The 16,393-nt window shown below is 36.5% G+C and overlaps 1 protein-coding gene across 5 annotated transcripts in view; it reads left to right on the top strand.

Annotated features, from left to right (window-relative positions):
• CUL5 (cullin 5) overlaps window positions 1-1,759 on the top strand; it is a 129,172-nt gene extending 127,413 nt beyond the window's left edge. For all 5 annotated transcript variants that reach the window (XM_073808254.1, XM_073808255.1, XM_073808256.1 and 2 more), the window contains 2 exons: window positions 616-773; window positions 1,306-1,759. In XM_073808254.1, the coding sequence (XP_073664355.1) occupies window positions 616-773; window positions 1,306-1,426 (279 nt within the window). In that variant the 3' untranslated portion in view covers window positions 1,427-1,759. The remainder of the gene's footprint in view (window positions 1-615; window positions 774-1,305) is intronic.
• The last annotated feature ends 14,634 nt before the right edge of the window (window positions 1,760-16,393 follow it).

Here is a 16,393-nt window from a genome sequence, read left to right as displayed (position 1 = left end):
TGTGCCCCAGATAACCCCACAGCAACTTTTATAAAGCAGAAACTCTAGGGGATGCAATGAAAAATTAGTAGAGAGTAGTATACCTCTTTCATTTGACAGATAAAAAATCTAGAACTAAGCAACATATAATCAGTAAAGTAGATCTTAAGAATATGTATCAACTGTGTACCCCTAAATAAAGAGTATTCAGTTATCCATGGAATGATCAAGAAAATGAAGTTTTCTCTCTCCAAAATAATAGAAATACGATAATGCAAACAAGTCTTTGATTACAATGCAATAAGATGAGAAATTAGGGCATTCCCTGGCAGTCCAGTGGTTAGGATTCCACACTTCCACTGCAGGGGGCATGGGTTCAATCCTTGGTCAGGGAACTAAGATCCTGCATGCTGTGCAGCACCCCACCCCCCGCAAAAAAAAACAAAAACAAAAACAAAAGATGAGAAATTAAAATCAGAAAATAAAAGGGCCCTTCCTCCTGGAAACTAAGAAACTCCATATTTATGTATTACATCAAAGGGAAATATAAACGAAAATTGCAGAATTTCAAGAAGATAATGAAAATAAGTTTTGACTTAATTATCTGAACATAATCTATATTTTTAAAAAATTTAGGTTCTTAAAGATACAGGATTGAAAAAAGAAGATATTACAATGTGGGAAATAAACGAAGCCTTTAGTGTGGTCGTACTAGCAAACATTAAAATGCTAGAGATTGATCCCCAAAAAGTGAATATCAATGGAGGAGCTGTTTCTCTTGGACATCCAATTGGGTAGGTAAAATTATAAAGAAAAATATACCTAGGTTAATGGCTGCCTTTGTATATTCCTATCAAAACTTAAACTGCTTCATGATAATTCTTGTTACTCTTGGTTTAACAGTTTTTCTTCCCACACATCCTTCATAGGGCAAATACCATTTCTGATAGGATCCCCATTGAACACAGATCTATCACATCTGTTCCTTGAAAACTAATATTGTTTTATGTTGAAGAAGATAATTTAAGAGTAAAATCTATGCTTGGGCTTTTCAAAAAGCTGTAACCATTCTTGGGGCTTCCCTGGTGGTCCAGTGCTTAGGACTCCACGCTTCCACTGCAGGGGGCATGGGTTCGATCCCTGGTTGGGAAACTAAGGTCCTGCGTGCTGCTCAGTGCAGCCAAAAAAAAAAAAGCTGTAACCCTTCTTGAAACAAGTCTCCCAAGTTAAAATAAAGTAGTTAAATTCAGCTATAAGTAATGGCTAATTTGGTTATTCATACAGTCTATAAACCATTAAAGTACCAAAATGCTTTCTTAATCCTAGGATGTCTGGAGCCAGGATTGTCGTCCATTTGGCTCATGCCTTGAAGCAAGGAGAATATGGTCTTGCCAGTATTTGCAACGGAGGAGGAGGTGCTTCTGCCATGCTGATCCAAAAGCTGTAGACAACTTCTGTTGTCTAAGGCAACAACCCTATGTAGCCAGAAAGGCCTGCTGTAATCAGGGTGACTGATTACCCTGGGTCAGCTTGTATGAAAATAATCTGTTTCACTTTTTATTATTTTCAACTCTTTTTAAAAAAATAAGATAAAAAATCAAATCCCCAAACCTTTTGAGATTACACAGTAATTTTTTCTTCTAATTTACATTGTTTCTAATCTTGAGCACATTTTTGTTATAAGGCTGTACTGTTTAAAATACCACTGTGCAATATTAGTGACTTATAAGTAGCTAGAAGCTTCCATTTTAGAGAATAAATCTTAATTTACATTTTTGAAGACTGTTAAAGATTAAGTGAATGTTATCTATCACTAATTTAGATTTAATAGACCCTTCAAAGTAAGAGCAGTTATTCTGTGCAAACTAGGAATGCCTCATATCATTAGTCAAGAAGCCAAAGACTGTAGTGTTGCTAGAAACAGGAGGAACCCGTGTGCTCAGGTCTGAAGTGGGTGCAATTTTTCATAACCTCATCATTCAGAATTTGTTTGGGCGTGGGGGTTAGGGTTTTTGCTCTGAATTACTACAGTAGCACAAAGAGTGGGAAAGAAGGTGGAAACTAAACTGCTCAACTGAATGGATTTCTGAAGGGAAGAGATCGTCACTTTCATTATGCCACAATGCCTGTTCTTAAGCAGAAGAAAATGCAGCACAAGTATCTTGAGTTGCATCTCATCTAGAAAAAAAACACACTGTAGGCAGGGGCTATGCACACCAACCTCAGCTGCAGTTCTGAGAAGGGAAACCTGTTTAAGTTGATGTTGACAATAGTTGGGGAGTAGAGAGGACAGAAAAGTGGTATTACATCTATCTCATGGCAAATAATTCAGTGAATTATTCAGTGAATACTTATCGTTGAAGGAAAAAAAAAAGATAGATAACATGGAAAAAAATTGTTCTTAAGATTCAAAGACTACTTTCAAAAATATCTGTATAGTAAATACAGCTCCCTTTTGCAGCTCATTATGTGCTAAGTAGTGTCCTAGAGTCTTTATTTGTATTAACTCCTTTAATCCTCACAAAAACTCGATAGGGTAGGTACCATTATTATCCCTCCTATAAAAATAAGGAAATTGAGGCGTGGAGTGGTAAAATAAATTCTCAAGGTCAAATACCTCGTGAGTAGCTGAGATGGATTCAGTTCCAGGCAGTCTTACTCCAGAGCCCAAGTTCTTAACTCAGTATGTTTGGCTTCTCAGTCTCAGATAAGTAGCTGCCCTACTGTAAGAGGAACTGGGTAAAATACATGGGAAAAAAAAAATCCAACCCAAAATATTTAGAATACTTCATTGAAGATAAGCAGAATTAACAACGAATCCAAAAGTCAGTCATCTGGAAAACTTAAATCTGGGAGTAAATGAAGAGAGAAAAAGAAAAGACATAGAACCAGCAAGTAAATGGTATTTATTAAAAAGGAAAAAGAAAGGTACTCTGAAGCAATAATTACAATGTAAGAGAAAAACTCAGATTTTTACTAAGTGTGCAGATTTAGAAGGCCTTATTTCATTAACAGAATTAACAGAATCACACTAATGTTCTATGGAAAAGACAGTAAGAAAAAAATTCTTCAAACAGCTAGGTAGAAAAATTGGTAACCTTAGTCCTTATTTCTATAACTGTCAGAAGACAAGTGACCAACATCTACATATTTTTAATGGAGTAAGAGTGATAAAGATACTAGAAGGAGTGTCTAGGCATGCAAAAGCTTAGAAAATGTAGCACTGTGATGTTTCCTCCAAAAATGACAAAGGTTTATCAGCACATGGAAAGAATAATCAAGAATTTGGGAGTGTGAAAGTTAAATTTTTAAAAAATGATTAAGGATTGACTAGGGAGCAAGGGAAGATAGGGGTGAAACAAGGGTTAAAATATATATATATATATATATATATATATGCTAAATAAAGGGAAATGCCATTGGAATGTAAAAAGGAGTTCCACATTTTAAATTACTATAGAAGATAAAAGCTGAAAAACCCAATTACAAAGTAAAAGATGGCTGGTGTATATCACAAATTATTAGACATCAAGGCAGAAAGTGTTAAAATAGGACAAGAACTATTCCATGTAAAGAAGATTACTCAAAATGAAGTTATGGAGAATCCAAAGAGGGTCATAGAAGAAGTGGCTTTTATGAAGGATGACATGAGAATTTAGCATGCATTTAGGAGCTGATTGGCATCCTCCCTGGAGACTGGGGAAGCCAGCAGATACCACCTCTATGTTCTCACTTGAGCCTAGTACACATCTGGTGCAGTACACATTGCTTTTGCAGCTGCCACTGAAGGGAGAGGCCCCTGGATCACCTGGCTCTGATAGCCAGCAGGTTTTATACTTATGGGTGCCACAGAACTGTAGCAAAGAATCAGTCATTAATGGGTATAGCAGCCCTGCCCACACCTCCCAAGGGTATACACCTGGGCCCAGTGCAGAGGCAACATGCAAAAAAGCCCATCTCCCAGTTTTCTCCATGAGAGGGCCCTAACTACATACTTTCCCAGTTGCTGCCTACAAGTACAGCTTTCAATCAACTTGCATCTAGGTACAGACTGTAGTCTTCCCCTTTGGGAGCCACTAAGAACAAAGAAGGCAGCATGGAAAATCAAAAATGTTTAAGAGATAAAGAGCTCTGGTCAGGCTGATGTATAAGGTTCTCTTACCTAAGATCACTTTGTCAAGACTGAGAGAGGTGGCTCTTTTATCTAAGGTACAGAAACCAACACAGTCAAGGAAGATGAAGAAATGGGAATATGTTTCAAACAAAAGAATGAGATAAAACTTTAGAAACAGATCTCAATGAAACAGAGATAAGTGATTTACCTAATAAAGAATTAAAAATAATGGTCATAAAGATGCTCACAGATCAGGAGAACAATGTTTAAACAAAGTGAGAATTTCAAAGAAGGTAGAAAATATAAGAAAGTACCAAACAGAAATCAGAGAGCTGAAGAATACACTAACCGAATTGAAAATTCAATAGAGGAGTTAAGCAGCAGACAAGTAGAAGAAAGGATCAGTGAACTCAAAGACAGGGCAGTGAAATTTATCCAATCAGAGGAGCAAAGAAAAAAAGTAAAGACAGCTTAAAGGACTTATGAGACAACATCAAGTGAGCAAAAAAGTATATGCATTATAGGGGGTCCCAGAAGTAGAAGAGAAAGGGGCAGAAATCTTATAAAAAATATCAGCTGAAAACTTTCCTAACCTGGAGAAAGAAACAGACCAGATTCAGGAAGCACAGAGAAATCCAAAAAAGATAAATCCAAAGAGCCCTCACATGGAGACACATTATAATTAAATTGTGAAAAGTTAAAGACAGAGAATCTTAAAAGCAGCAAGAGAAAAACTTGTCATGAACAAAGGAACCCCCATAAGACTATCAGCAGATTTTTCAGCAGAAACATTATAGGCCAGAGGGGAGTGGTATGATATATTCAAAAGGGCTGAAAGAAAAAACAAACTGCCAATCAAGAATACTTTATCCAGGAAAGCTGTCCTTCAGAATTGAGAGTTTCCCAGACAAGCAAGAGCTGGAGGAGTTCATTACCACTAGACCAGCCTTATTAAAATGTTAAAGGGACTTCAACCTGAATCAAAGGATGCTAATTAGTGACAAACCTTTGAAAGTATGTCTCACTGGTAAAGATAAATATATAGTTAAATTCAAAATACTTTATTGTAATGGTGGTGGGTAAATCCTTATAACTCTGGTGTGAAGGTTAAGACAAGATGATTAAAAATAAGCATAGGGCTTCCCTGGTGGCGCAGTGGTTGGGGTTCCGCCTGCTGATGCAGGGGGCGTGAGTTTGTGCCCCTGTCTGGGAGGATCCCACATGCCGCGGAGTGGCTGGGCCCGTGAGCCGTGGCCGCTGGGCCTGTGCGTCCGGAGCCTGTGCTCCGCAACGGGAGAGGCCACAGCAGTGAGAGGCCCGCGTACAGAAAAAAAAAAAAAAAAAAAAAGCATAACTTCAAAAATTTTTAATGGATACATAAGGTAAAAATATGTAAACTGTAACATCAAAAACATAAAATGGAGGGGGGAGTAGAGTGTAGAACTTAAGTATTTGAAATTAAGTTGTTATAGCTTAAAATATACTGTTATAAATACGAGATGTTTTATATAAGCCTCATGGTAACCACAAAGCAAAGACCTATAGTAGATGCACAAAAGATAAAGGAGTCTATGCACACCCCTACAAAAAAAAATCATCAAACCACAAAAGAAGAAAGCAAGACATGAAGGAACAAAGGAATTACAGCCAGAGAACAATGAACGAAATGGCAATAGTAAGTCCATATCTATCAATAGTAACCTTAAATGACTGAAAGGAAAAAAAAAAAAAAGACCCAATTATATGCTGCATACATGAGAATCACTTCAGGTTTAAGGACACATAGAGACTGAAAGTGAAGGAATGGAAAAATATCTCATGAATGGAAACCAAAAGAAAGCAGGGTAGCTATATTTATATTGGACAAAATAGACTTTAAGACACAGACGTAGGAAGATAAAAGGTCATTATATTATGATAAAGGGGTCAATCCAACAAGAGAATAAAAAATTGTAAATATTTATCCACCCAACATTGCAGCACCTAAATATATAAAGCATTTATTAACAGACCTGAGGGTACTCCCTGGCAGTCCAGTGGTTAAGACTTGGTGCTTTCACGGCTGGGGTCTGGGTTCAATCCCTGGTTGAGGAACTAAGATCCTGCAAGCTGCACAGCGTGGCCAGTGGTGGTGGGGGGATGGGAAACGAGACCTAAGGGAGGAAGAGACAGTAATCCAATAATAGGGGACTTCAATACCACACTTTCAACAATAGATATTTCATCCAGATTGAAAATCAATGAGGAAACACTGGACTTAAATGATACGTTAGACCAGATGGACTTAGATACATTATGACGTTCTATCCAAGGGCAGCAGAATACATATTCTCAAGTACACATGTATCATTCTCCAAAATAGAGCATATGTTAGGCCACAAAAGAGGTCTTAAGATTAAGGAGACTGAAATTGCATCAAGCATCTTTTCTGGTCACAATGCTATGAAACTAGAAATCAATTATAAGAAGAAAAGTGGAAAATTCACAAATATGTGGAGATTAAAAACCATGCTACTGAACAACCAATGGGTCAAAAAAGAAAACCAAACAGAAATAAAAAAATATTCTGACACAAATGAAAATAGAAATGCAACACACCAAGACATGTGATGGAGCAAAAGCAGTTCTAATAGGGAACTTTATACTGCACTAAGAATCAAGAAAGATCTCAAACAACCTAACTTTACACCTCAAGGAACTAGGAAAAGAACAAACTAAGCCCAAAGTTAGCTGAAGGCAGGGAAATAAAGATCAGAGCAGAAAGAAATGAAATACAGGCTAAAAAGATAATAGAAAACATTAAAAAAAATGAAGAGCTGATTTTTTAAAAAAGAAACAAATGACAAATCATTTGCTAAACTTAAAAAAAGAGAAGCCTCAAATAAATAAAATTATAAATGAAACAGGAGATATTACAACTAGTACCACACAATGAATCATAAGCGAGTATGCTGAACAATTATACACCAATGAACTGCACAAACTAGAAGAGATGGAAAAAGTCCTAGAACCATATAACCTACAAGACTGAAGCATGAAAAAATAGAAAATCTGAACATACTAATTACTAGTGAGGAGACTGAATCAGTAATGAAAAACCTCCAAAATAAGAAAAGTCCAGGACCAGACAGCTTCATCGGTGAATTCCACCAAGCATTTAAAGAATTAATACTAATCCTTCTCAAGCTCTTCCAACAAATAGAAGTGGGAATCCTTCCAAACAAATTTTATGAGGACATCATTACCCTGATACCAAAACCAAAAAAGGACACTACAAGAACAGAAAACTACAGGCCAATATCTCTGATGAAAGTAGATACAAATCTACAGCACATTAAAAGCACATTAAAAGAATCATGCACCATAATTAAGTGGAATTTATTCCAGGGATGTAAGCATAGTTTAGTATCCATAAGTCAATGTTATAAACCAAGTAACAAAATGAAGGATAAAAATCATATGATCATCTCAAGATGCAGAAAAAGCATTTGATAAAATTCAACATCCATTCTTGTTAAAAACTCCCAATATAGGGGGTGTAGAAAGAATGTACTTCAACATAATAAAGGCTATATATGACAAGCCCACAGCTAACATCATACTCGATGAAAAGCTGAAAGGTTTTCCTCTAAGATCAGGAACAAGACAAGGATGCCTACTCTTACCAATTTTATTCAACATATTACTAGACATCCTAAGCAGAACAATTAAAATAGCAAGCAAGGAAAAGACATAAAAAGCTTCCACAAAAGGAAGAAGTAGATGAAATGCAGATGATATATTATATATAGACTACCCTAAAAACTCTACCAAAGAACTGTTATAATAAATGAATATAATAAAGTTGTAGGATACAAAGTCAATATACAGGCATACCTCATTTTATTGCACTTTGTAGATACTGTGGTTTTTTTTGTTTTGCTTTATTTTTTTAAACAAATTGAAGGTTTGTGGCAATCCTGTGTTGTCAGATGATGGTTAGCATATTTTAGCAATAAAATTAAGGTATACATAATGTTTTTTAAGACATAATACTAATGCACACTGAATAGACTATAGTGTAAACATAACTTATATGCACTGGGAAACAAATTTGCGTGACTTGTGATTTGCTTTATTGCAGTGGTCTAGAACTGAACCTGCAATATCTCCGAGATATGCCTGTATTTTTTTGTTTTTCAACAAATTGAAGCTTTATGGCAACCTTGCATTGTGTATCAAGCAAGTCTATCAGCACCATTTTTCCAATAGCATTTGTTCACTTTGTGTCTCTATGTCACATTTTGGTAATTCTCACAATATTTCAAACTTTTCATTATTATTATATTTGTTATGGTGATCTGTGACCAGTGATCTCTGATGTTACTATTGTAATTGTTTTGGGGCACAATGAACTGCACTCATATCAAGATGGTGAACTTGATAAATATTGTGTCTTCTGACTGCTCCACCAACTGTCAACTTCCCCATCTCTCTCCTTCTCCCTGAGGGGAGGGAACAGGCCTCCTTACTCCCTGAGACACAACAATATTGAATGTAGGCCAATTAATAACCCTACGTGACCTCTAAGTGTTAAAGTGAAAGGAAGAGTCACATGTCTTTCACTTTAAATCAAAAGCTAGCAACGATTAAGCTTAGTGAGGAAGGCATGTACAAAGCCGAGATAGTCTGAAAGCTAGGCCTTTTGTGCCAGTTACCAAGTGCTACTCCAGTGAACCCAGGGATGTTAAGAAAGTGAAACAGCCTCATTGCTAATACAGTAAGTCTCATACATATGAACAAGTTCTGTTGTGAGAGCGAGTTCATAAGTCCAATTTGTTCGTAAGTCCAATGCCTAGGTACCCAACTAACACAATCGGCTATATAGTACTGTACTGTAATCGGTTTATAATAGTTTTCACACAAATACATAAAAAACAAACACAAAAAATAAAGAAAACATTTTAGGTGTTACAGTACAGCACCTTGAAAAGTATAGTAGTACAGTACAACAGGTGGCATACAGGGGCTGGCATCAAGTGAACAGGTGACTGACTGGAGGATGGAGAAGAGGTGGGAGATGGTAGAGCTGAAGGATTGTCAGCAATAGGAGATGGAGGGTCTGGACAAAAGCACAACCACTTGTAGAGGATGCACGCAATGTGACAATATACACCAGACATGTGAACTAACATGTGACTGGACATGCAAACGCATGTTCGCATCTTTGAAAGTTCACAACTTGAAGGTTTGTATGTGGGGGACTCACTGTAAGCAGAAAGTTTTATTAGTCTGGCTAGAAGATCAAACCAGCCATAACATTCCCTTAAGCCAAATCTCAATCCAGAGCAAGCCTCTGGCTCTCTCAAATTCTGTGAAGGCTGAGACAGGTCAGGAAGCTGCAGAAGAAAAGTTTGAAGCTACCAGAGATTGGTCCTTGAGGTTTAAGGTAAGAAGCCAGCTCCATAACATCAAAGTGCAAGATTCAGCAAGTGCTGATGTAGAAGGTGCAGCAAGTTATCCAAAGATCTAGCTAAGATAATTCATGAAGGTGGCTCCACTAAACAACAAATATTCAACATAGATGAAACAGCTATTGAAACATCTATTGAAAGAAGATGCCATCCAGGACTTTCATAGCTAGAGTGGAGAAGTCAATGCCTGGATTCAAAGCTTCAAAGGACAGGCTAACTAACTCTCTTGTTAGGGGCCAGTGCAGCTGGTGAGTTTAACTTGAAGTCATTGCTCATCTACCACTCTGAAAATCCTAAGGCCCTTAAGAATTATGCTAAATCTATTCTGCCTGTGCTTTATAAATGGAAAAACAAAGTCTGGATGACAGCACATCTGCTCACAACATGGTTAACCAAATATTTTAAGCCCAGTATTGAGAACTGTTCCTCAGGAAAACAAAATTTCTTTCAAAATATTACTGCTCATTGACAATACACTTGGTCACCCAAAAGCTCTGATCGAGATGTACAGTGAGCTTAACATGGTTTTAAATTCTGCTAAAATGGCATCCATTCTGCAGTCCATGGATCAAGGAGTAATTTCAACTTTTAAGTCTTCTTATTTAAGAAATATATTTTGTAAAGCTATAGCTGCCATAGTGATTCCTCTGACGAATCTGGGCAAAGTCAATTGAAAACCTGAAAAGCATTCACCATTCTAGATGCCATTAACAGCATTCATGGAAACCATAAAAAGAATGAAAAGACAACCCTCAAAATGGGAGAAAATATTTGCAAACGAAGCAACTGACAAAATGTTAACCTCCAAAATATACAGGCAGCTCATGCAGCTCAATATCGAAAAAACAAACAACCCAATCCAAAAATGGACAGAAGACCTAAATAGACATTTCTCCAAAGAAGATATACAGATTGCCAACAAACACCTGAAAGTATGCTCAACACCACTAATCATTAGAGAAATGCAAATCAAAGCTACAATGAGGTATCACCTCACACCAGTCAGAATGGCCATCATCAAAAAATCTACAAACAATAAATACTGAAGAGGGTGTGGAGAAAAGGGAACCCTCTTGCACTGTTGGTGGGAATGTAAACTGATACAGCCACTGTGGAGAACAGTATGCAGGTTCCTTAAAAAACTAAAAATAGAACTACCCAGCAATCCCACTACTGGGCATATACCCTGAGAAAACCATAATTCAAAGAGTCATGTACCATAATGTTCATTGCAGCTCTATTTACAATAGCCAGGACATGGAAGCAACCTAAGTGTCCATTGACAGATGAATGGATAGAGAAGATGTGGCACATATATACAATGGAATATTAGCCATAAAATGAAAGGAAATTGACTTATTTATAGTGAGGTGGATGGACCTAGAGTCTGTCATACAGAGTGAAGTAAGAAAGAGAAAAACAAATACCATATGCTAACACATATATATGGAATCTAAAAAAAGAAAAATGGACTGAGGACATGGGGAGGAGGAAGGGTAAGCTGAGATGAAGTGAGAGAGTGGCGTGGACATATATACACTACCAAATGTGAAATAGATAGCTAGAGGGAAGCAGCTGCATAGCACAGGGAGATCAGCTCAATGCTTTGTGACCACCTAGATGTGTGGGATAGGGAGGGTGGGAAGGAGACCCAAGAGGGAGGAGATATGGGGATGTGTGTATATGTATAGCTGATTCACTTTGTTATACAGCAGAAACTTAACACACCATTGTAAAGCAATTATACTGCAATAAAGATGTTAAAAAAAAAAGAGTATTCATGATTCATGCCTTTAGGTCAAAACATCAACATTAACAGGAGTTTTGGAAGAAGTTGTTTCCAACCTCATGGATAACTTGAGTGGTTCAAGATGTCAGGGGAGGAAGTAATTGCAGATGTGGTGGAAACAGCAAGAAAACTAGAATTATAATTGGGGCTTAAGATGTGACTGAATTGCTGCAATCTCGTCATAAAACTTGAATGAATGAGGATTTGCTTCTTAGGGATGAGCAAAGAAAGTGGTTTCTTGAGATGGAATCTAATCCTGGTAAAGATGCTGTAAAGACTTGAAATACAACTAAAGATTTAGAATATAACATAAACTTAGTTGATAAAGGAGTGGCAGGGTTTTGAGAGGACTGACTCCAATTTTGAAAGAAGTTCTACTGTGGGTAAAATGCTATAAAACAGCTACAGAGAAATTGTTCATGAAAGGAAGAGTCAATTGATGCAGGAAACTTCATTGTTGCCTTAGAAACTGCCAAAGCCACCCCAACCTTGAGCAACCATCATTCTGATCAGCCAGCAGCAGTCAACATTGAGGTAAGACCCTCCACCAGCAAAGGCTGAAGGCTCAGATGATGCTTAGCATTTTTTTTTTAGCAATAAAGTGTTTAAATTTTTTAAAAAATTTATTCTTATTATTTATTTAATTTTAGTTTATTGGAGCTACCTTTTTCTTTTCTTTTGTTTTTTTTTTTTGGCCACATTGCACAGCTTCCAGGATCTCAGTTCTCTGACTAGGGATTGAACCTGGGCCATGGCAGTGAAAGACTGGAATCCTAACCACTAGGTCACGAGGGAACTCCCAGCAATAGAGGATTTTTAAATTAAGGTATGTATATTTTTTTTAGACATGGTGCTATCTCACACTTTAAATAGACTACAGTATATTCTGAACATAACTTTCATATGCACTGGGAAACCAAAAAATTTGTGCAACTTGTGATATTTGCTTAATTGTGGTCATCTGTAACTGAATCTGCAATATCTCCAAGGTATGCCTGGTACAAAAATCTTTTGCATTTATATACACTAACAATGAACTATCAGAGAAATTAAGAAAATAATCCCATTTACAGCTGCATCAAAAATAATAAAGATACCCTAGGAATAAATTTAACCAGGGAGTAACAGATCTGGACACTGAAAAGTATAAGACACTGATGAAAGAAATTGAAAACATAAATAAATGGAAAGATATTTCATGCTCATGGACTGGAAGAGTATTATTAAAATGTTCATACTACCCAAAGTCATCTACAGATTCATTGCAATCTGTACCAAAATTCCAATGGCAAATTTTCAAAGAAACAGAAGAGCAATTCTAAAACTTGTAGGAAACCACTAAAGACCCCAAATAGCTAAAGCAAACTTGAGAAAGAACAAAGCTGGAGAAATCATATTCGTGATTTCAAACTATATTATAAAGCTATAGTAATTAAAACAGTATGGTATAGGCATAAAAATAAACACATAAATCAGTGGAATAGAGAGCCCAGAAATAAATCTATGCATATATGGTCAATTAATTTACAACAAAGGAGCCAAGAATATACAGTGGGGAAAGAACAGTCTCTTCAGTAAGTGGTGCTGGAAAAACTGGACAGCCATTTGCAAAAGAATGAAATTGGACCACTATCTTACACCATATACAAAAATCAATTCAAAATGGATTAAAGCCTGAAATTCAAGACCTGAAACTGTGAAACTCCCAGAAGAATACACAGGAGATAAGCTCCTTGACATGGGTCTTGAGAATTTTTTTTTTCTTTCTGTATTTCACACCAAAAGCAAAAATAAACAGGTGGGACTAGATCAAACTTAAAAGCTTCTACACAGCCAAGGAAATCATAAACAAAATGAAAAGGCAACCTATGGAGTGGGAAAAAATATTTGCAAACCATCTATTTGACAAGAGGTTAATGTCCAAAGTATATACAGAACTGACACAATTCAATAGCAAAAAAGCAAATCAATTAGAAATGGGCAGAGGATGTGAATAGACATTTTTCCAAGGAAGACATACAAATGACCAGCAGGTACACGAAAAGATGTTCAACATCAGTAGTCACCAAAACCACAATGAGATTTCACCTCACATGTATTAGAATGGCTATCATCAAAATGACAAAAGATAAGTGTTGTTGAGGATGTGAAGAAAAGAGAATCCTTGTGCACTGTTGGTGGGAATGTAAATTGGTGCAAGTATGGAAAACAGTATGGAGATATCTCAAAAATTTAAAAATGAAAAAAATATGATCCAGCAATCCCAGTTCTGGGTATATATCCAAGGGAAATGAACACAGGATACACACACACACACACACACACACACGTGTGTGTGTATTGTGTACGTGTGTGTGTGTGTGTGTGTGTGTGTGTGTGTATATATATATATATATATATATATATATATATATATAAATCTACATTCCCATGTTCATTGCAGCATTATTTGCAATAGCCAAGGTAAGGAAACACCTAAGTGGCAGTTAACAGATGAATGAGTAAAAGATGTGGTAAATACAATGGCATATTATTCCACCATGAGAAGGAAATCTTGCCACTTGTGACAACATGGATGGATCTTGAGGGAATTATGCTAAGTGAAATAAGCCAGAGAGAAAGACAAATACTGCATGGTATGATTTACATGTGGAATCTGGAAGAAAAAAAAAAGAAAAAAGAAACAAAAAACTGGAACAGTAGGAAAGCAGTTGCTAGAGGTTGGGGGTATAGAGGAAAATAGGGAGAGGTCAAAGAGTACAAAATTTCAGGTATAACATGAATAAAGTCTGAGGGTCTAATGTATAACCTGGTGACTAGAGATGACAATGCTGTATTATATAATTGAAATTGAAATTTGCTGAGAGAACTCAACTATTATCACACACACACACACAAAACTGGATAAATATGTGAGGTGATGGACATGATAATTAACTAGAGGGGACTTTCACAATGTATATGTAGATCAAATCATGATGTACAGTACATTTTAAATATCTTACAATTTTGCCTATTATATCTCAATAAAGGTAAAAAAAAAGTTATGTAAGTTACAGACTATCACTGAGTAATAATACCAAACAATCGAAGTAAAAACTACGTCCAAGATAGTTATAATGGGAAATTAAATGTTTATGCCAAGTATTAAAAACAAAGTTAGATGGGATTTGATAAGATTAAATAAATATCAAACCTTATACCTTTATAAACATAACACCTGTCTTTAAGCACCCATGCAACACTTACAGAAAATTTAACCTATCTTTTGACCACAATAATAAAAATACTGTAAATTTTTAAATTAAAAAGCATGCTAGGGGACTTCCTTGGTGGCGCAGTGGTTAAGAATACGCTTGCCAATGCAGGGGACGTGGGTTTAAGCCCTGGTCTGGGAAGCTCCCACATGCCGTGGAGTAACTAAGCCCATGCACCACAACTACTGAGACTGTGCTCTAGAGCCTGCGAGCCACAACTACTGAGGCCTGCGTGCCTAGGGCCTGTGCTCCGCACCAAGAGAAGCCACCGCAATGAGAAGCCTGTGCACCGCAACAAAGAGTAGCCCCCGCTCACTGCAACTAGAGAAAGTGTGTGTGCAGCAACCAAGACCCAACGCAGACAAAAAAATAAGCAAATAAATAAATTAATATACATATAAAAAACATGCTACCTTATTCTAAGTAAAGATATTAAAAAAAAACCAAGAAAATGAAAGTCTTACCCCATCTTTCAAAGTCTGATGTCTAAAATTGAAATCAGAACTAAGTTCTTTTTTTTTTTTTTTTTTTTTTTGCGGTACACGGTCCTCTCACTGTTGTGGCATCTCCCGTTGCGGAGCACAGGCTCCGGACGCGCAGGCTCAGCGGCCATGGCTCACGGGCATCGCTGCTCCGCGGCATGTGGGATCTTCCCAGACCGGGGCACGAACCCGTGTCTCCTGCATCGGCAGGCGGACTCTCAACCACTGCGCCACCAGGGAAGCCCAGAACTAAGTTCTTAGTGTTAATTAAATGCTTAGGAAAAAAATCAAAACTCTTCAATTTAAGAAGTTGAATATGAAAAAAGAACTCTGAGAACAGGAGACAAAGAATAAGAAATCAGTGAATCAGAAAAGTATACAGTTGTTAAATGTAAGAGGTGATTTTGTCAGAAAAAAATCAGTCACATCTAATTTAAAGAGAACACAAGCAAAAATTACAGAGAAAAATATAATTTAATTCAGTAAAAAGACTCGTAAGTCTGACAAGATTGGAAGAAAATCAGGGAGAAAAACCTGAACTTCTTCTGCAAAAGCCTTCAGGCTTAGATGATTTATTGGTGATTTTAGTTTGAAGGAACACATATCCCACTCTACTGAATAAATAAACTTGCCCCAAGACATGGGAGCAACCTAAATGTCCATCTACAGATGAATGGATAAAGAAGGCATGATATATAATGGAATATTACTCAGTAATAAAAAAGAATGAAATAATGCCATTTGCAGCAACATGGATGGACTTAGAAATTATCATACTAAGTGAAGTAAGCCAGAGAAAGACAAATATCATATGATATTGCTTATATGTGAAATTAAAAAAAATATGCTAATGAACTTATATACAAAATAGAAGTAGATCCACAGACATAGAAAACAAACTTATGGTTACCACAGGGGAAAGGGGGAGAGAGATAAATTAGGAGTTTAGGATTAATGTATACACACAACTATATATAAAACAGATAACCAACAAGGACCTATATACCTACTATATAGCACTGTGAACTATACTCAGTATTTATATATATAAGACTGAATCACTTTGCTGTACATCTGAAACTAACACAACATTGTAAACAAGCTATACGTCAATTAAAAAAAAAACTGTTGCAGAAAATAAGAATAAAAATCAGCATCAGCTAGAGTAGCAGCTAGATGTTAAAGCGCTTATTATGTTCCAGTGACCTAAATGCTTTACATATATTACCTTATTTAAATATCACATTAATTTAAAAGTAGGCACCCTTTATTATTCCAATATTCAGATACACTAGAAAGAGACAAAGTTTCAAGTTCAT

This window comes from Tursiops truncatus, chromosome 8, assembly GCF_011762595.2.
Source record: "Tursiops truncatus isolate mTurTru1 chromosome 8, mTurTru1.mat.Y, whole genome shotgun sequence".
Taxonomy (NCBI): Eukaryota; Metazoa; Chordata; class Mammalia; order Artiodactyla; family Delphinidae; genus Tursiops; species Tursiops truncatus.
Note: the sequence above shows the minus strand (reverse complement) of the source record. Positions and strands in the feature narration are given on the sequence as shown.